This window comes from Lithobates pipiens, unplaced genomic scaffold (genome assembly GCF_037356315.1).
Source record: "Lithobates pipiens isolate NorthernLeopardFrog02 unplaced genomic scaffold, aLitPip1_a1.2 Scaffold_1, whole genome shotgun sequence".
Lineage (NCBI taxonomy): Eukaryota > Metazoa > Chordata > Amphibia > Anura > Ranidae > Lithobates > Lithobates pipiens.
The window spans coordinates 21489166-21510922 of record NW_027507685.1 but is presented as its reverse complement, the minus strand read 5'-3'; the positions used below and the strand labels follow the sequence as shown (position 1 = coordinate 21510922).

The 21757-nt window shown below is 39.1% G+C and overlaps 1 protein-coding gene and 1 long non-coding RNA gene across 2 annotated transcripts; one reads left to right on the top strand and one right to left on the bottom strand.

Annotated features, from left to right (window-relative positions):
* Positions 1 to 413: 413 nt before the first annotated feature.
* Positions 414 to 9982, bottom strand: LOC143988036 (uncharacterized). Its single transcript, XR_013276737.1, has 3 exons — positions 9927 to 9982; positions 754 to 863; positions 414 to 584 (listed from the first exon to the last, which is right to left on the bottom strand). It is a non-coding gene; the product is annotated as an uncharacterized LOC143988036 (long non-coding RNA).
* ESX1 (ESX homeobox 1) lies at positions 8774 to 21370 on the top strand. The gene is made up of 5 exons (XM_077487276.1): positions 8774 to 9017; positions 10397 to 10706; positions 14184 to 14229; positions 16229 to 16509; positions 20779 to 21370. Exons 1-5 carry the CDS (start codon positions 8843 to 8845, stop codon positions 20993 to 20995), a joined length of 1029 nt encoding a protein of 342 aa, XP_077343402.1. The 5' UTR covers positions 8774 to 8842; the 3' UTR covers positions 20996 to 21370.
* The last annotated feature ends 387 nt before the right edge of the window (positions 21371 to 21757 follow it).

The window sequence follows — 21757 nt, the reverse complement described above, 5'->3', positions numbered from 1 at the left end:
TGATATACTTTATGTGATCTCTACAGGAGCTGCTAAACTCCTACACCCATACACTCATATATCTGCATGGCTGATCGGATCAGATGGCTGTCGGGTGTAAAGGGACAGCCGGTCCATTTGCATCTGACCACCCATAGAGGACAGCCGGCTGTGTCTGTGTCCGCTCAGATCAGCTGGGATCAGCTGACATATCCCCCACTGAGCAGGCAGAGTCCTGGCAGAGTCTACCCCATGTGAAAGGGGCCTAAAGCAGTAGAAAGGACTCTACTGTACCGGGCATGGGCCCCATCAGTTCAACAAAATATAAACACTTTGGAGCAAACAGGGAAGGGATTATCACGGTGCCACAAATAAATCAACAAGTACTTTTATAAAGAAAACTTTTATTCATACAAAATATACAAAATGTGATTTAAAAAGGGAGCCGTCAGTACAAAGTAGTCACATATCAATAATGAAGCAAATTTTGATGACCAGCTGATAAGATGGTAAGTAGCAGGCCAACTTCTTCCCTACTAGTTTCGCCAACACATTGGCTTCATCAGGGGAGTAGAATAAAGTGATGGTCAAAAATTGCTTTAGCACTAAAGAGAGAAAAAACAATAATATAATTATTAAAGTGCACGCTACAGCAAGTGACCAGCTGTCCGGCTATAAAAGGTCCCAGCCCTGGCCACTCCACCTCCTAACCCCTCCCCCACAGATGTCCCCAGGGAAGGTAACCCCCATCCTATCAACAATCGCCCAACATACCATACGCATCAAGCGAGGCAGGATAGATGCTCCTAGGCGCCAAAAAACAGCCACAAAACACAGCCAATACATGGTGGCTGCAGGGGGCTTGAAGTGAAATACTATAAAAGCTAGAGAGAAAAAAAATATATAGTGAATCAAAAAGTAATATATTATGTATAAGGCAATAAGCTCAATTAATTTTATAAAAAAAAAATGATATATACCTATATATTATATATATACCCTACTCCAGACACTGACCTGAGGTGGCGCTCTGACTTTAACATGTAGATTTCTTTAACCACTTTCCAACCAACTCACGTAAATTTACTGTGGCAGGTTGGCTCTCCTGCGTGAACAGACGTACCTGTTTGTCAGTCCATGCATGTGAGATTGCGTGCATGCGCGCTGAGAGCCATAGGAGAATGCCCGCGGGTCCGGCGGAATCAATGTCCGCCGGCCGCCCGCGATAGTTATGCACAGAGGCAGAACAGGGATCTGCCTTTGTGAACAAGGCGATTCCCCATTCTACCAGATGACATGACAGAGATCTACTGTTTCCAGTAATCGGCAGGGCCGTTTTTAAGGCAGGGCAAAAGGGGCAGCTGCCTTGGGCCCTGTCATTGTTGTGAGGCCCAAAGCAGCTGCCTCATACTTGCCAACTATCCCAGTTTAAATTTCCTTGTCTCTTGCTGTGTCCTGATATCTCAGTGTGAAGTGCAGCTACTAATGCTGCCCAGCTCTGCCCTATTGTTGTGTACAGATGACTCACCTGCATACCCTGTGTTTACATGTAAATAACCGGCATTCATATGTAAATAGCAGCAGCTTTCATATGTAAATAGCTGCATAGATATGTAAATAATGATGGCATCCATATGTATAGCATGACCCCTGGAGTGAGGAGATGATGTGCTGTAACCTCTAGCAACGAATCAGTGAGCTGTAATGTGTGCTGTAACCTCTAGCAACCAGTCAGTAAGCGGTAATAATACACTGTAACCTCTGTCAACCAATCGCAATAGCTGCCTAATCTGATTCAGTAAACTGATTTTGATTTTGAGTCTAGCTGCTATTTATTGTATGTCTCAGAGCAGGTGGAGAGCAAAACTGCATGGGGGGGCCAAGAAAAGTTCAATATTAAAGACGGCCCTGGTGATTGGGAACAGTAATCTGTCATGTCCCAGTAAGCCCATCCTCCCTACACCAAGGGAACACACTTAACCCCTTGATTGCCATCTAACGTTAACCCCTTCCCTGCTGGTGTCATTTATACATTGATCAGTGCATTTTTATAGCAGGTACAGTGTCCTGTACCTTTAATGGCCAGCTAAAGGATAAAAATTGCCCACGCTAACACAGATCAGCTTATGTGCTTTGTGTGGTCAGTTTAGAACACAGAAGAAATGTCACTGGCAGGATCAATTAGGTACTTCAGATAGAAGACATAAATGAAAATGAGAGACTATGATTTATAAAATACACTCAGGATAAAATACACTTTGAAGTACCTCTTTCTATACAAACAAATTACCTTCTATTGCTCCCAGTCTCCTCCAAATTCCATTTTTTTTTTTGCTGCTGTGATTATATTTCCCATTAGAGGGTAACTACTTTAGTTCTCCATGGTCCTACTGAATGTAGGAACTTAGTCACCCTCTCTTGCTTTTACTTAATGCTTTTACATAACACAGACCTAACAGGCCCCCACCAACCTACACATGCTATTCATATATCCTTCTACAGACCACAGATCAGTAGGAACTTGGACCAGAAGCTATGGCCTACGCTGGGCCACACCACTCCCATTCTTCAACCAGTCAGTTGGACAGCACAGGACTGCATATTCCCTTGTACACATGGTCGGAGATTCCGACAACCAAATCCGTCGGATTTTGTCCGACTAATTTTGTCCGAAACTGTTGTATACACACGGTCGGACGAAGTTGTTTCGTAAAATTCGATCGTTCAGAACGTGATGACGTTAATTCGTTACAACGGGACTACGTTCAGGCTAGCAGCCAATAGCTTTGATGTAGGAATTTGATCTGAGCATGCGTGGCACTTTGTCCGATCGGAATTCTCTACACATGATCGGAGTATGTGCGATCGGAGCATTTTGTCGGAAAATATTTCCGGCAAGTTGGAAAATTTGGTCCAACGAATATTCCGACGGAAACAGTCCGATGCAGACCACACACAGTCGGAATATCCGACAAAACGCTCCGATCGGACACATTCCGTCAGCATCTCCGATCGTGTGTACAAGGGCTATGTGTGGCTTCTTTCTATAGGCCCTCAGACATACAAAGATGTCTGTGACCTCATAACACTTTGCCAAAAATCCCTCTTATGCATGTGTCAGGGCAAAATAATAATAAAATAAACATATGTGGTATATCTCTGCATACAGTTCCCATTTTATCAAATTAAAGACCCTGCGAGTACAGAAAAACACCTGTTCATCTTAAAATGACTGTCAAAACGCACAAAACACAGAAATGCCTGAGAACCTGGTGTGAACCGGCTCTAAGGCATTAAAAGCAGACATTTAAGTATACCTAGGAAGGAGGAGAGGGGGGGAAAAAGGGGGGACAGAGGAAGGAGAAATGGAGGAATGAATGATTCTGAAGGGGAGAAGACTGTAAAGAGGAAAGGAAGAGGGGAGAAAAGCACAGAAAAACATTATTCTATACATGGAATTGTATTGTGTTGCTCTAAATAGGACTAACAGCAGTAAATAGGCAGTGAAAAGGTTGCCACATCATATTGTTAAAGTGGTAGTAAAGTATTATGTTTGTACATACGTTAAGTCTTACTTTGTACATACAGGTAAGCCTGTCATAATGCTTACCTGTAGGTACAGTAAATATCTCCTAAGGCCCCTTTCACATGACCGATCCGTTCTGGTCTGCCTGTCAGTTTTTTAGGCGGACCTGAACGGATGCTCCATAGACCTCTATGGAGCTTCAGATGCCAGCGGTGACATGTCCGATGACATCCGACCCGCTCCGATCCGAAAAAGTGTGACGGAGGAAAACCTACTTATCCATCCTACATGGATATTAATGATATGCTCTGCCAGTCTACATATCTTGTAAGTGTTTTTAACCCTTTTTGGGGAAATTAAACAGCTTTTAATTCTACACTTAGAGGCTCCTTTTCTTTGTTTTTCTGTTTCCTATTCAGAGATTGCGTCTCTCCATAAGTGCAGCCCTAAGTGGGGAAGATACCCTATTATAGACTTTCTGGTTCATAAAGACATCTGTTTTTGCTTGGTCCTGAAGTTCAGAGCGCCCTTACAAACTGTATCTACTTATCCATCCATCTGCGGATCGGATCGGGTGACGACGGGCTCTGCGGTCCATCATCACCCGATCTCCCATAGGGGAGAGCGGCGCTCTGACAGGTCCGTCCCTGCACAGTGTGCAGAGACGGACCTGTCATCTTCCTGCTCAGCGGGGATCGACGGAGCGATCCTCCGCTGAACAAGCGGGTGTCCACGGAGCGGATCATCACTGATCCTTCCCGTGTGAAAGAGCCCTTAGCCTGCATGGTTTAAGAGGTATTCACACTGCATTCAGAGCTCTGTGCTGCAGCCACGACTCCTGTGTGCATGTGGGGGAATGACGTCATTGTGGCTCGACCAATCAGGAGGCCGGAGCACTTGAACCCGGAAGGAAGACCGAGTAAAGATGGAAGCCCTGTTAGCGGTGACAGTGAGCCGCTGGAGGGCTACGTTTTTACAGAACGTGCTAGTATGTGATGCATACCAGCACATTATGACATTGTCTTGCAGGGGGTTTTTTTTTCTTGTTTTTTTTTTAAAGGTGAGGTTTATTACCACATTAAATCTCTCGCCTCTACCCAAGCCACCCAGATTTTATTGAATTTCTTGGGGCAGTTAGGTCTCATGTAAATAACTTTATAGAAGGTCAGTTTATTTAGGTAGGGTTAAAAATTATATATTTTCTATGTCAGTGTGTAGGGGAAAAAAAAAATGTGCAGTATTGTTTCTTTTTTGTTTACAAACGATTTTTATTATTTGTAAGGTCAGAGTATAAAACAGTTAAGCGAAGGTACAGGTATAAAAATATATGATAATAACAATAAATGTAGTACAGGAATATAACAAGGATTATGGTTAAATGAATAATAGAAAAAAATCTGTAAATTTGCACATTGTTGTAATGTTGGCTATATATAAGTGGTAGAGGTGGGAAGGGTTATATAGCGATTGATACTTGCATGTTGCGGTGGGGGGGTGGAAGATAGTAAAAAGCTGAGCCTAGGTTCCCCTTTTCTCACCCTATATCTCCCATTCTCTCTTACATTAAAAGAGCGGTATCCCATGGCATCCACTTCTTTTGGTAAAGGGGCATTGAGTCGTATAGCATGTGGTGAATTCTTTCTGAAAGTTTGATGTTCATCATGCGGTTAAGGATTTGTGGCCAAGGTACCGTAGTGGAGCGCCAATTAAAGGCTATGGCCCAATGTATTGTGCTTAGGAATGTATGGATTAGGGTAATGTTGTTCTTTGGGATATCTTGTAAAGGGAAGAATAGGAGACATATTTGGGGCGTAAGAGAGAGCTTTTTACCGGCTATTTTTTCTATAACTTTGCTGGCCTTATGCCAAGTATTTTTTATGTGAGGGCAATCCCAGTAGATATGTAATAGGGTTCCCTGGGAGGGGCAACCCCTAGTGCAGTATTGTTTCTTGGCCCTACTATAGGTGCAAACAACAAATAATATGGTATCACTGTTAGGAGTAGAGAATTTATTTCGGGTTTTTTTTTGGTAGCAGTGGGTCATGGGTCAATACTATTTATCATCAAATAAAGGTCTAAATAATCCTGAAATAAACAAGGTATAATCTGCCTGATTACACTAAGTACTGGTAGTTACAAAGCTACCGTATGCACAGTTTTGCTAACACATATGCAACATCACATTAAAGCAGAACTATACTGCATCTGAGCACCACAAACCAAAAGCGCTATTTGATTAATTTTATTTTGCTGAGAATTTACTTTGGAAAACAACCCCTAGCATTTCTGGCTGTGGCCATCTTGAGTAATAGCAGATGATTTATGTAGCAATTACTTCCCGGAATCCATCTGCCCTGAGCTCAGGCATGCAGGCAGGAGGGTGTGCTTAACTGAAGACTCCTGGGATGTATGACATCACTTGCCTAGGCATGGAAACAAGAAAGTAACTAAAGAAATGTAAAAAACAGTTGAAGACCAGGCCTTTTCTGGCACACTTTGTGTACAAGTTCAGATCAGTATTTTTTGCTAGAAAATTGCTTATAACCCCCACACATTTTTTATATATATATATATATATATATATATATATATATATATATATATATATATATATTAGCAGAAACCCTAAGGAATAAAATGGTGATCATTGCAATTTTTTTATGTTGCATGGTATTTGCACAGCGGTTTTTCAAACGCAATTTTGTTTGGAAAAAATAAGTTTTAAGAAATTAAAAAAACACAATTATACCCTATTTTTTTTTTTTTTTTATAAAATGAAAGATGATGTTACGCTGAGTAAATAGATACCTAACATGTCACGCTTTAATATTGTGCACACTCATGGGATGGCGAAAAACGCCAGGAATCTAAAAATCTCCATAGGCGATGCTTTAAATGCCTTTAGGCTCGGTTCACACAGGGGCGACTTGTCCAGGCGACTTCGCCGCCTGACAAGTCGCGCTCCGTTCTGTACTACGGAACCGTTCTAATAGGAGCGACTCAAGTCGCTCCGACTTAGAAAAAAGGTTCCTGTACTACTTTTGCGGCGACTTCGGGCGACTTGCATTGACTTCTATACAGAAGTCGTTTTGCAAGTCGCTGCTGATCGTGTGCAGGTCGCGGCAGGTCGCGGCGCTGCAAGTCGTGCCGCCCGCTGTGTGAACGGAGCCTAACAGTTTACCTGTTTAGAGTTATAGAGGAGGTCTAGCACTAGAGTTATAATAAAATAATAAATAAAAAAAATAATAAAAATAATTAATAATGTTTACAATGATACCTCACATGTGGGGTGTGAACATCATTTACATATGCATGCGTAACTTACACATGTGTTTTCTTATGCGTGTGTGCATGGAGAGATGGGGTCGCTTAAAAAAAAAATTCTTATACAATTTTTTTTTACACTGTTCCTTTGATTTTTTTTTTTTCTGATCACTTGTATTCCTTTCACAAGGAGTGTAAACACCCTTGTAATAGAAATAAGGATGACAGGTCCTCTTGTTGGAGAGATCTGGGGTCAAAATTAACCCAAATCTCTCCTTTACCTTTAAAAGCAAAAGATTAAAAAAAAAAAAAAAACTTTTGCTTTAAAAAAAAATTTTTACTTTCACCCTGGACCAGAAGTGATGTCATGGCATCGCTCCAGTCCTCCAGAGCCATAGAGGTGATCAAAGACAATCTAGTCTTTTATCAACTCTGTGACCAGCCAGGCGCACCTGTGGATCATTTCTTGGGCGAGCCGGTGGAAACAGTAAAGTGATACTGGAAGGTTCATTAGCTGTTTATGTAGAAGAGAAGGAAAAGGATTGAGGTAGTGGTTAAATACAAATTCAAAAGATAAATTAACAATTTATTAAAAAGATAGGGATTTTGTGAGACTGATGTTTACTTCAAGGGATAAAAAAAAAAAGATGATGCATTTTGGTGACATCTATGTTTGTAAATTGAACATTTTAGGACAACATTTTGATGAGATAAAATAAGTAGTGAAGTTATAATAACTAATCCATTTTAGTAAATTGAGTTTTTATTCAGAAGAGTGATTTTTGCACCAGCTCATGAAACTTGCCTGGGCAACTTGTGCATGCGTTACCACCTATCTCATTCTCCCAGAACCTGAAATATTGACAGGCGCAGAAACAAGTTCATAAAACGCTAGAGCAATGATAGCATAACATTTTTTAGAAGAGCGTAGCTGTAAATAATATAATATTATTAATATTATTAAATTATTTAATATTCTGCTGTTTATGAATGTTTTTAATCCTGATTATACGGCAACAGTAGCATGTTTTAATGTGCTCTACTACCTAGTGATAGCCCTTGTACACACGGTCGGACATTTCGACAACAAAATCCATCGGATTTTGTCCGAAACTGGTGTTGCATACACATGGTCGGACAAAGTTGTCGGAATATCCGATCGTTCAGAACGTGATGACGTTATTTCGCTAGGACGGGACTACGCTCAGGCTAGTAGCCAATAGCTTTGCTCTCGTAAATTTGATCTGAGCATGCGTGGCACTTTGTCCAATCGGAATTCTCTACAAACAATCGGACAAAGTCTGATAGGATCATGTTGTCAGAAAATTTTATAGCCCAGCTCTAAAACTTTGTCAGTCAGATATTCCGACGGAAACAGTCTGATGGAGCCCACACACGGTCGGATTATCCGACAACACGGTCCTGTCGGACATTTTCCGTCGGAATGTCCGACCGTGTGTACAAGGGCTTATAGTTTAACACATGAGAGAATAAGTTTAACATAAAACCATTAGGGTTTAAAAAATAATTTCCACTGACAGATTCATTCATTTTTCCATCATGATGATCGTAGATGTAACAATCTACAAAATCGAAATTGCTTTATGTATTTATAGTGAGGTTAATGTGATAATCTCTTACCATTTCAGTTTAAGAATAATAATAATAAAACAGGTGACTCTTAATATAAATTCAAAATACTATAGATCATTTGTGCAATCTGTGCCAAAAGATTTGTTTTACCATGCATAGCATTACTTTAGTACACTGTGTAGAGTGAATGTTTAAATGGACTTTACAGCTGCAGGGTCCCTGAATAGGCTTTAACAGATCAGGACAATAGTTTGTGTAATAATCTCTCAAGCACTTGCACCAGTTTCTGCTTTAAAAAAAAAAAATTGTCACCAGAAGTGCCCACCCTCTTTTATGGCTTTAAGTGTGTGATAATGACGACAGGGACATGTGGAGGACAGAGTCATGACCAATGAGATGAGTAGAAGAGAATGTCCTGTGCTCACAGTCCACTTACAGGTTGCATTTCCTCAATATCACATAGAATTTTACTGAGACAAAATGCAGACTCCAGCACCCTCTCCTCTGGACAGCTCCAAAGAGACTGCCTGCCCTACACAGCCTCCTGTCCAGCTGCTGACCTCATACTTCATTGACAGCATTCTAGGAGTATCCCAAAGTTCAGGAGACAAGAAGAGACCCCCCAAGGACCACTCAACATCGACACCAAATGCTGGTGAGTGTATGTCACATCTAGTTGTGTGCATAAAAGCGTGCAAACATAGGTTGTCTGGTTATGCTTATACATCAGTATTATATAGAAGGTCGCGGGGCATCGAAGTTAATTTATATGGATAGCTATATCCTTTTACGTTAAGCGTCTATAAGAGTCCGAATTGAAACTTTTGACACATCAGTGCCATATATATTTTAAAAGAAATGGTTCTGGGTTCTGTTGCATGCTTTAGTACATATTTAGCTTAATAAATAAATGTAGTCATTGTAATAATTAGTGTGTTACTGTTTACCATTAAATGCTATATATATATATATATATATATATATATATACATATATAAAGCTGCTCTAATAGATAGATTACAAAAAAAAAAAATAGCGATAAAAACGTTTAAAAGATATATCTTTTGGAAATTTAATATATATATATATATATAATATAATTCATGTGTTAATGTTTACCATTAAATGCTATCTATATATATATATATATATATATATATATATATATATATATATATATATATATATATATATATATACATATATAAATAAATAAATATATATATAGCATTTAATGGTAAACAGTAACACACTAATTATATTATATATATATATATATATATATATATATATATATATATATATATAAAATTTGTGTGTTACTGTTTACCATTAAATGCTATATATATATATATGTATATTAAATTTCCAAAAGATATATCTTTTTTTAAACGTTTTTATCGCTATTTATTTTTTTGTAATTTACCTATTTATAGCAAAATTAACTGGAAGGAAGAGCAGCTTTAGACATAAGATGTGGACATACAGTATACCGCGCTTAGAATAATATTGTTTATTATAATTCATTATAGATAGAACATTTTTGCACAGCTGGCCTCCTCACCTTGTAATCGTCGTCATTAGAACAAACAATATTTGTCCGGGTTATGCTGAAAAATATTAACATATAATTAAAAAGTAAAAATACTAATAGTAAAAATAATGTCACATGATACCTACAGAAATATATTTACTTCCAAAATCTAGTAACTTTAAATGGAACATTGATAAATAGAAATTATCCTTTAGTAAATAACTCTGTAATTAAGGAGAATGTGCTCCTCTACTGAATCCATAATTTAATACGTGAGGATGTTTGTTTTCATAGATGTGAAGAAAAGTTTGTTTACAATGTTGGCTTTTCCACTTCAACACTGATTTACACTGTGACCTAAAGTAGGGGCTCCAACTAACCCCAGTGAATTTTTTCTTTTTTTATAAAATCATGGAATGGAAACAACATGATTACGCTTTGGAAAAGGAGGATGTGTGGAATGAAGAGGCAATTAATAATAAACTGTGATTTTTGTTTAGATAAAAAAGCTATTGTATCCTCTCCTGTGAAGATCGTATACAACCTTGGTCCCCATGTCAAAATCAAGGAAAAGGAAATAACATCAACCGAAGTGGCCAATGGAGACAACATGGCCACATATGTGCCAAAGAATAGTAAAGACATTGATAGAAAAGAGCAAGCTGAAAACCAACAGAACACCGAGGTTGAACTATCTGTAGCCACAGGAAAAAGGAAGCAGCGCCGCTACCGCACTACCTTCAGTAACTATCAGCTGGAAGAGTTGGAGAGGGCCTTCATGAAATCCCATTACCCAGATGTATTTACCAGGTAGCTTTTACACTGCTAAAATAACAATTTTTTGCTTCAAAACTGTTGTTATGATTGTAGGTCAAGCTTAGGCAATCTAAAGTTCTGATGTTGAAAAACATAAGGTTTTAAAATATCAACCTTTATCTGGTATGGTATGATAGAACAAGATTCAAATAACCTCTCAAAGTAGAAGATGGCTGGTCTTTCTATTTAACCACAAGAAAATGTTAAGGGAACCCACTTAGCCAAAGAAAGTCAGCACATGCTAGAGCAGCTCCTGAGAATTCAAAGCTTTAATATATATGTTATTTTTCATTCCAGCGTCATCAAAGCAAAGATGTTCAAAGTCTAACAATTTGTGTTCTTTGGAAAGCTGCCAATGTCCCTTACCAGAAATGCTGTAGAATACGTCCCTTGCGTTTTGTGTGGAAACAGTGGTTTCTCTGTAAACACATCCCCTGTGTCGGAGTCATGTTTTTTCAATGAACAGGGAGTATGCTGATTGCAGAGCTATAGGTCTGACTAAGCAGGAGGGTATTGGACCTCTGTAGGGGGGGTAAGGGTTCTTCTTTGCAGCATGTTGGCAAATCAACAGGGTTTTTTTTTTCTCTGGCTGTGCTTGCTTTCTAAGAAACCAAACTGTAAGATTTTGAACACCATGCACCTGTAATATGTTTAGCTGATTTTAACAGATTTTAACCACTTCCCACTTTGTTTACATACATCTGCATTTTTTTTAGACTTAAACCCACCAACAATTATACACTTTATGAAAGTAGAGGCCCTGTAGAAAAAAATGGTGGCAATTTTTATGCCAAACAATATTTGCACAAATGTCTATCAAATCTATATTTTCTGGAAAAAAAAATACACTAAGGTTAATTTTAGTGCACACAAACACCATATAATACACAATTTATTTGTAATTTATATTAGACAGGGCTGTATTGAGCACATAGATATCAAATGTGTCAAGTCTTAAAATTTACATGTGCCAGTGATATGGCAAAAAATGATGGTACACAAAATTGTACATAGGTAATGCTTTAAAAGCCTTTACAGGTTATCAAATTCTAGTTAACTGTGAATGATAGTACTAGAATTATTGCTCTCATGCCCACGTTCACACTAATGTGTGGTGCAACTTCTGTTTACATACATGTTTATCAATCATGTCTAATCCATTATTAGTAGAATATTCCAATCGCACATATTCCTGGAAATGACTTGAAGCAAGTGGGTGCTTTAGGCAATGTCAACACAAGTCAAAGCATATATTGTTAGCACACCATAGATCTTCAAAATAGTGTCCAGAAATGTATTAAAGCAGTCACATCATAGCCGTCAATTGGTTATTTTGTATAGAAATGAAAAATGCCACCCTGATAGATCCAGGTTTATGCCAGGTTTCCCTACATTAAAAATCTACAACTCGGGAAAGGGCTAATTTTTTCAAGCTAGTTCTCGCTTTTGCCAGTATATGAATGCCATCCATCGTTTATGCATCAATGAAATCAGCAAATGGTAAATGCATAGGGCTAAAAAATGTTCATTGTGACAATCACATTCAGAAGGATTACTAAGTACCTTGACATCATGTTCTCCATAACTTGGAGCTACTCACTCTACAAAAAAACAATAAAATATTTATAAAATTATTAAATTCAAAGCATTGGTTTTGAACTTTGAGATCATTACTAGATGTCAAGCTTTACCAGACACTTAACTTAATTTACATGCATAATACTTAGCCTAATGCTTTTATGAATATGGCCCTTAGGAAATTACTAATGATTCTAAAATGCTAAATGAGACATCATTATGCAAACAAAATCTTTAGTTATAATATATTCACTACAAGGTTATCTTAAAATATCTCCAGTAGTTTGTATAATAATCAGAGATTACAAATAGCTTGCATTGCTCTGTGCTGTAAATGGAATAGAAATATAATGCAACAGTCACACTACAGATTGTTTTTTAAATTGTTTGAAATAACAGATATATAGACTCATTGGCACAGTCCATTACTTGAAATCAGATGAGAGCCTTCTTCTCAATGATATAACAATACTATTACATGTTATGCGGTCGTGCTATTGTCATTGCTTATTCGTTTAAGAAGTGCAAAGAGCAATCGAGGTGTGCACTGCAGTAACCTACAGCAATCAGATTGTACTTACTGTAGTCACATGAATTGAGATGATTTATGGCTGGTTGTTTTAGGTTGTTGCTTTGTACACATTTCCATTACTCTTTGCATTGCTTCACTGAATAATCCAGTAAGTATATACCAGGATCAGTTAGCTACTTTGAACCAGTACACATGTATATGGAAGAGTGCCGACTCCTGTAAAGAAACTGGGACATTTGACGGTATTATTATTTTTCTATGTGGCCTGTCTTCCATCAACTTAAGTAAAAGAGGTCAACAAATTTAGAAATGAGAGTTTTCTTCTGTGGAATAACTAGACAAGAAGTTGAGTATATATTATATTTAACCACTGTTGCCTATTACAATGATTTAAAGCAGAACTTAACTCACTAAAACAACATTTTACTCAAAGCATGTAGAATGTTTACCTTTTCTGTTACTTTTTGTGCAAGGCCTTCCTAGTGGGCCCCCCTGCCTCCTGAGATTGCTAGGATGCAGATATCCCAGGATGTAGTGTCTTATTAAGCCACTTTGTAGCGCAAATGTTATGGGTTGCTATAGTACCTATCTTCCAGGAGCTGGTAGATTTCCTGGGTTTTTTACTTTTAGGTTTGTTAACTTTTCATAATAATTACTAATGTTCGTTATGATGAATTTATCATTATGAGGGGTCTCCACCATCCCAGGTCTGTACACCTGCTGTGCCCATTATGAGGGGTTCCCACCATCCCTGTGCTGTACTGACATCCTCTGATTGGTGAACAAAACACCAGTCACAATTCTCTTAATTTGGATCCGAAATTCCAAATTTTTGTATTTTGTATAAAATTTGTAAGCATAGAAATTCCCATAGGGCTCCCACCATCCCTATGCTGAGTTCCCAGGTATGTACACCTGCTGTGTGTCCATTATGAGGGGTTCCCACCATCCCTGTGCTGAGTTCCCGGGTCTGAGTGTACACCCGCTGTGCCCATTATGAGGGGTTCCCACCATCCCTGTGCTGTGCTGACTTCCTCTGATTGGTGAACAAACAATTACAAATTTTCGTTATGAATTTGGATCCAAAATTCGTAAACGAAATTTCGCATTTCGTACGGAATTCGCATGCATAAAAATTTGTATTTCGCATTCGTACGAATGTACGAATTTCCGGAAATTCGTACAAATTTTCGATACGTACGAAACGAATCCCACGTGTCTAGAAGAGAGGGTAAATCTGCTGGAAGTCCTCAGCATATTTTATTTTATTTTTGAATGTCTGAGTATGTTTTCTACAGAACCAGACACATTTCATGCACATAGCACATTTTAATATGCATTGTTATTTTTTATTTCTGCAGAGAGGACCTTGCAATGCGGCTGGACCTAACTGAAGCAAGAGTGCAGGTCTGTGCTATTTACAGTTTTAGCAGAGCAATATAAAATAAGGCAAGAAAAGATGAGTAACATACAGTAATGCCCCGTACACACGAGAGGACTTATGTCCGACAGACTTCCAAAGGAGTTCCGCCGGAGTTCCGACGGAGTTCTGACAGACTTTTCGGCCGAACGGACTTGGCCACACACGATCACACTAAACTCCGACGGATTCGAACGTGATGACGTACGACCCGACTCGAATAAGGAAGTTCATAGCCAGTAGCCAATAGCTGCCCTAGCGTCGGTTTTAGTCCGTCGGAGTAGCATACACACGAGCGGATTTTTCGAAGGGGACCGGGTCCGGCGGAGTTCCGTCGGGAAAATTTGAAGCATGCTTCATTTCTAAAGTCCGTCAGACTTTTGCGAAGCTAAAGTCCGTTGCAGCCCACACACGATCGGATAGTCTGACGGACTCGGTCTGACGGACTTTGGATGTTGAAAAGTCCGCTCGTGTGTACGGGGCATTAGGGAAGATGTGCAGTAATCCATCAAACAAAAAAATTTACTTTTTTAGAGGAGTAAGAACAATGAAAGATTATTTCTGTTCATTCACTTTCAGGTACTATAATTTGCACATTCATACTTGTACTTTATACATGTAGTGATCTAATGATCCAGCCCTCTGTCTTTAGTTTATAGTTCCTTTCCTGGTTACATTATTGCACAAGTCATTGTTTGGTTGTTTTTAACCTTATTCATTTACTCATATCTGCATTGGTTCATTGGCCATTTTTTCTTAATTCCTTCTATACAATAGTTCTTATATACTCATGCTTAACCAATGTACAGAATGGGTGTTACCTTAAAATGTAGAGGACTTTGGGGGTCAATTTCCTAAATTTCCTCTGCTGAATAACAGCAGAGCTCATCGCACCTAACTAGTCTGCTAGCATTGCACTGGTAACAGACTAACCAAATGGGGAAACATACGGCTAAATGCCAAACTTTGTCTTTTGGTAAAAATTAAAAATATTATTGCCTAGGTCAGTGATGGCGAACCTTGGCACCCCTGATGTTTTGGAACTACATTTGCCATGATGCTCCACTACACTGCAGAGTGCATGAGTATCATGGGAAATGTAGTTCCAAAACATCTGGGGTGCCAAGGTTTGCCATCACTGGTCTAGGTATTTTTAAAGTTAAAATGCATTTTTCACCTCCCATACACCCCCCCACAGACATACCGCTCTGGTCTTCTGGGTTGAATCTATGCCCTTGTACACACGGTCAGACATTTCCGATGGAAAATATCCGATTGGACCATGTTGTCGGAATATCCGACGGACAAAGTTTTAGAGCTGGGCTATAAAACTTTCCGACAACATGATCCGATCGGACTTTGTCTGATTTTGTGTAAAGAATTCCGATCGGACAAAGTGCCATGCATGCTCAGATCAAATTCCTAGACCAAAGCTATTGGCTACTAGCCTGAACGTAGTCCCGTCGTAACGAAATAACGTCATCACGTTACGTATGATCAGATTTTCCGACAACTTTGTCTGACCGTGTGTAGGCAACACAAGTTTCGGACAAAATCCATCGGACAAAATCTGATGGATTTTGTTGTCGGAATGCCTGACCGTGTGTACAAGGGCTTAGAATAATTCAACCAACTTCTTCTGAGCCCAGTGAATCCAGGAACCACCACCTGGGGCATGTCAGCAAGGTTCATCATCTGAAAATCAAAGTAAAATAAATATTGCTACCCCTCTCCTTTGTGATATTATGTTTATTACTACAATACATCATCTATTTAACATGAAATGAATGTATCCATTCCAGCCAGTAGTTCTTTCTGTATTCTTGCCATGGTCATGATATGTACACTGCTATACTTCAATATGTATACATGATGGCATATCACACTAAGAATGTAGAATCTAGAAAATTTTGGACAATGAAATATATTTTCTATGTACAGTTTATATAATAAATTTAATATTATATGTATCATTTATTGGTATAGGTTTGGTTTCAAAATCGAAGAGCAAAATGGAGAAAACGTGAGAAAATAGAACTATTAGGTGCAAGCCCTGCCTTCCATGTCAGACACCCTATGGGGCTGTATCTTGATTTTCCTTTAACCCCCAGTCCTCTTATAGACCCTATTTGGAGGACACTACCTCTTTCAACAGTGACAGCACCATCTGTCTCCCCTCCATCCAGCACAGCAAGCCTAGGCTCACTCAGCCCTATGTCCTGGACATCACTTTTCAGACACCCGGTTCTCAATCCCTACTTTGGAAGGTAAGCTTGTTTCCTACATTTTCTAGGTGTGTCAGTAAATTAAAGTTTATTTAATTGTATGTTAATATCATTACTGACATTATCCATTCTAATATCAATGTATATACGTTGCCTAATGCCGCGTACACACGAGAGAATTGTCCGGCGTAATTAGTCCGGCAAACAATCCGGCGGATAGTCCGGCGGACTTTCTACCAAATGGACTTGGCCACACGGACACACAGAAAGTCCGGCGTTTGCTAGCGCGATGACGTACAGCACGTACGACGGGACTAGAAAAAGGAAGTTCAATAGCCAGTAGCCAATAGCTTCCTTTTTCGTACTTGCTTCTGAGCATGCGTCATTCTTAGTCCGCCGGACTAGCATACTCATGAACGTATTGTCCGCTGAAACCCAAGTCCGGCGGAAAGATTGGACTGCAAAACTACTTTCTAAGTCCGCGGGCTTTACGCTGGAAAAGTCCGCTGAAGCCCACACACGATCGAATTGTCTGGTGAAATGCGTTTCGGTGGACTAAGTACGCCGGACAATTCGCTCGTGTGTACGCAGCATAACATGACAAAGTACTTTCTTAAAAAAAAGCTTTATGCGGAGGAAAGCTTGGTTGGAAATAGAGGTGTTTGCTCTAATATTTTGCAACTCCACCCAAAAATTCCAGTTAGCATTTTGCCAAATTCACCAGTACTGTATTAACAATTTCCACTGTACCCAGTCAAAGGTGATTTGTATATGCAAATATTTTTCAACAATATGTGCCAATGATATAAAGTCTGATGACAGGGCATTTTCCTGAATTGTATTATATTATGCTGCCACTTTGTTCTAGGCAGAACTTGGTAGTTAACATGGTCTGTGACTGTAATATTGTTTTATACTGCTGTAGTCTTTGTCCAATGATTTTAACATAGGAATTATCTTCAAACTATCATTGTGTTTCCCTGTCCTAGTGATGTAGTGGTACTTCAGTGTAACATACAGATGAAGTCCCAGTCCAAGAACTTCACCTAATAAATGTTAAGCTTAAAATATCTAAACCAAAAATGTTATATATTGCCACTTCCCAGTCCTTAGTTCTGGTGGCTGCATTAGTCTACTTATTTCAGACTTTTGTTTTCTTTGATTTTATTTAATGATCCTGCCGATAACACATTTCCTGTGCTATAGTGTCAACACTAACTTATTGCACTGAATCTATGGAGGGGCAGTGTTATCACCCTAGTCTACAGTCCGCAAGTGGACTACAAACTCTCATCTTTTTATCTTAATTTCATAGGGAGGGCGAGTTCTGCAGATCGCAGAAGCTAACTGTAGCACATAACATTGTTTTAGATAACAGATTTGCTCACAGGGAGATACAATGCCACTGAAATTCTGGCAAGATCAAAGGGAATTTTCTGTACTTACAGAAAATATACTTAATCTGAAAACAGAAAACAAACGCAAGCACAGCTTTAAAGACTTGCAAGCTTCAATATATTTAATGTTTGTTCTTGGTTTTAGATATCTTGTAAAGAATCATTGAACCCCAACTAATAATCTGGTGTGACATCTTGGCATGGGCATCTGTTTAAGTGAATGTCCATAGCCTGCACCAACTATCTTTTTTGAGGATAGAGCAATTTACTAATTCTAAGCTTGCAGAAGAAACAACAATTATTAACAGTAAAGCTAACAGCAAGTGGGCCTTCTGTTTTTTTCTACGCTTATGCCAATAAAGTCAACCATGTTGTACCAACACACACACACACAGCATATGAAGAATTCTGTAAATTCTCAATAGTTCATTATGACACCTGATGGTTTTGTATGGCTTAAAACAGTAGTGCTGTTTGCCTTAACGGTAATAATCGCTAGTAACCTGTTCATTAAGAATTAACATGGGACAAGGTTTCTAAATATCCATCTTTGCTAGGGACTAGCTTAGCCAAGTTGTTTGCTGTTGGTCAGCTGTCCTGAAGTCCTTGCAGTAGGGCAGGTCACAGATGAGCAGCTGACTAAGCCCTTGTACACACGGTCGGACATTCCGACGGAAAATGTCTGATCGGACCGTGTTGTCGGATAATGTGTGGGCTCCATCGGACTGTTTCAGTCGGAATATCCAACTGACAAAGTTTTAGAGCTGAGCTGTCAACAGGGCTCAAGTCCTGCGGGAACGCAAGGGAACGGAGTTCCTGTACTTTTTCCACAAAAGGAACTCAGTTCCCGTTAGCAGCCGTGTCCTGAAAGACTTTGAAGTATGCGAGCTGTGTGGCAGGTGCTACACCAACTGCTGCCGGCACAGCTCGCAATAGTAAATGCCGCACACCTGACCATTCAGGCATTGCCAGTAGGGGGCCCCATGACAGCTTCCGCTTCAATCTACCTGTCAATCACAGCTAGCATGACGGTTAGATCAGGTCTAGGTGTAGCTGACGGGTAGATCAGTTATTCTGCTCACAGGACATGCAGGGAGAGAGGTGAGCTGAGGAGGGAAGTTTATGTGGAAATATGTGAAGGGTTGGAATAGCAGCGAGTGTGTGTTGGAGCCCTGCAGAGTTTGCAGCCCCCCAAGCCAACATACATCTCCTAAGCAGGAACACATCACTATCTCCCCAAGCATTCTGTCCATATAACGTGCAGTTCATTTATGACCTTTCCGTTTAACCCTGTGTTATCCAAACTCTGTTCAATGAAAAGTGTAAACTCACCACATATATATATATATATATATACAAAATAACATTCCCCAATAAAGATCAGAACATGATGTTCACATTTGCATGGAAGCACAATGAATGAATGCTGATTATTCAGAGAAATACTGTATTTATGTTTATGGGGGATTGTTTTTTTTATGTACTAACAGTTAAGCTTCATACACACAATACGAAAATTGGATGAAAAATACCACTTTTGAAGCGTATATGCATATGAGCGTATCATTCTTTGTTTTTTGGTGGTGGAGTGGATCTTGGGTGGGAGTTCCCACACTTTTTTCCCCAGGACTTGACCCCTGGCTGTCAACATGAACTGATCGGACTTTGTCCGATCATTTGTAGAGAATTCCGATCGGACAAAGTGTCACGCATGCTCAGATCAAATTCCTAGACCAAAGCTATTGGCTACTAGCCTGAACGTAGTTCCGTCGTAACGAAATAACGTCATCACATTCTGAACGATCGGATTTTCCGACAACTTTGTCCGACCGTGTGTATGCAACACCAGTTTCGGACAAAATCTGTCGGATTGGTCGGAATGTCCGACCGTGTGTACAAGGGCTAAGAAGACATCTGAATCCCAAGGTCTGGAGTAAAAATTGTGGAATCATCACACAGAGGACCTAGTTTGAGCACAGTACACTCTCATATTGATGAACTATTTTTCAAAAAGGGCTTAATGAAAATGTAAAAAAAAATACATTGTGTTGTGCAACTATGTCAATGCTGTTATTGCAGTTCTCATTTGATCTCCTTGTTGCCTTCCATATATCCCATTTATGACAACAAATTATCCTTGCCAACAGCCCAGAACAGGGGATGGAGAAACTGTTCAGGAGCCAGTCAACTGACCCATCCACCTCTATAGCCTGTGACTGCTTCACCAACATCACATAACTAATTTTTTTTAAATGTTTTACTTGCTGGCTGGCCAAGGGTTATGGCTACAGGTAGGCTATAGCTAGTGTTAGCCCCTGTACACACGGTCGGATATTCTGCCAACCAAATCCGTTGGATTTTGTCCGACAGATTTTGTCCGACGGATTGTGTCCGAAACTGTTGCATACACACGGTCGGACCAAGTTGTCGGAAAATCTGATCGTTCAGAACGTGATGGCATTATTTTGTTACGACGGGAATACGTTCACGCTAGTAGTCAATAGCTTTGGTGTAGGAATTTGATCTGAGCATGCGTGGCACTTTGTCCGATCAAAATTCTCTACACATGATCGGAGTATGTCCGATCGGACCAGTTTGTCGGAAAATATTTCCAATAAGTTGGAAAATTGGGTCCGACGGATATTCCGACGGAAACAGTCCGATGCATACCACACACAGTCGGATTATCCGACAACACGGTCCGATAGGACACATTCCAACGGATTCTCCGACCGTGTGTACAAGGGCTTAGCGTTACCTAGCTTGATGGGAATTATTGCAAGCTAAATAAAATATTACTAAATTTTATTCTATTTGTTTTGCTTTTTTTTACTTTATCGCGTACATCTCAGTTTCTAAAGCTCATAGTTAATTTTTTATGACCAACATTTAATTTATTGATATTTCATTTCAGGTTCCTTGGTGTTCTAAACCCATTGGTCAGCACATCTTCTCTGCTTATAAAAAACCCATCTGCTGCTTCTGTACCTGAGCTGCCCATCTTTAGTGATCCATCGACCAGCGACTGGAAATCACAGTCTAGTGTTGGATCTTTGAGACTCATATCTAATGAGCAGTCTGAACAAGTTCCCACAGTCGGCATCATGACCAGTTTTCCCAGTGGCAACTGAAACTTATGGAAATGGCTGCCAAAGTGCCTATATCAGAGTTAGATTTTGATGTGAATTCCTGAAGATCCTGCATACAAAATACGCTAAATCAGTAAGCCACTTTATAGACATATAGGCCTACTGAACATTTCTAATATTACTCATGTGTGTCTGCAGCAGCAACAGACGAGGGAGCCTACCTGTCACTGCAAGAAACATATATGGTTGGTGGAAAAAAAAAAGTATCTTCCAACATTTGTTACCATCAAGGCTTTAGCATATGCTGTTTGCAAGTTGAAAATTAAATGTAAAGCCTACCCTTAAAAATAGTACCTGTGCTGACTGAAGTGGCTGATTAATTCCCACTGAAGAATATAATACATAGACAGGACACATGAAAACTTTATATGATATAAATTATTTTGTTTTTATTCACATTTTATAATTTTAATAAAACAAAATTTTGGTAAATTATATTATAGATATGCTTTTAATAAAAACTATTAATGTGATATTTAATTATGTCAGTTGATGAGAGACTTAATATGGCATTTGATGTTTGTTCTTTGCTTTTGTACATCTTCCACCTGCTGCAATCACCATATTTGGGTTGAGTGTTTAACTAAAATGGCCATTTTTTTTTCAATTCAGTATTGTTCAAAAAACAAAAGGCTTTCATTATGTAAAATGCTACTATAATCCACGCCAAGTGAACTTGAACAAAAAAAAATCATACAAGTTGAAATAAAATAGAATTATTTTTATATTCTTTAAAATAAATCA

Bases quoted from the DNA above. Each gene is read 5' to 3' on its own strand.
- ESX1 (XM_077487276.1), top strand. From the start codon at position 8,843: ATGCAGACTCCAGCACCCTCTCCTCTGGACAGCTCCAAAGAGACTGCC. The intron at 10,707-14,183 runs GTAGCTTTTACA...TTATTTCTGCAG, and splicing joins TACCCAGATGTATTTACCAG to AGAGGACCTTGCAATGCGGC. The intron at 16,510-20,778 runs GTAAGCTTGTTT...ATTTCATTTCAG, and splicing joins CTCAATCCCTACTTTGGAAG to GTTCCTTGGTGTTCTAAACC.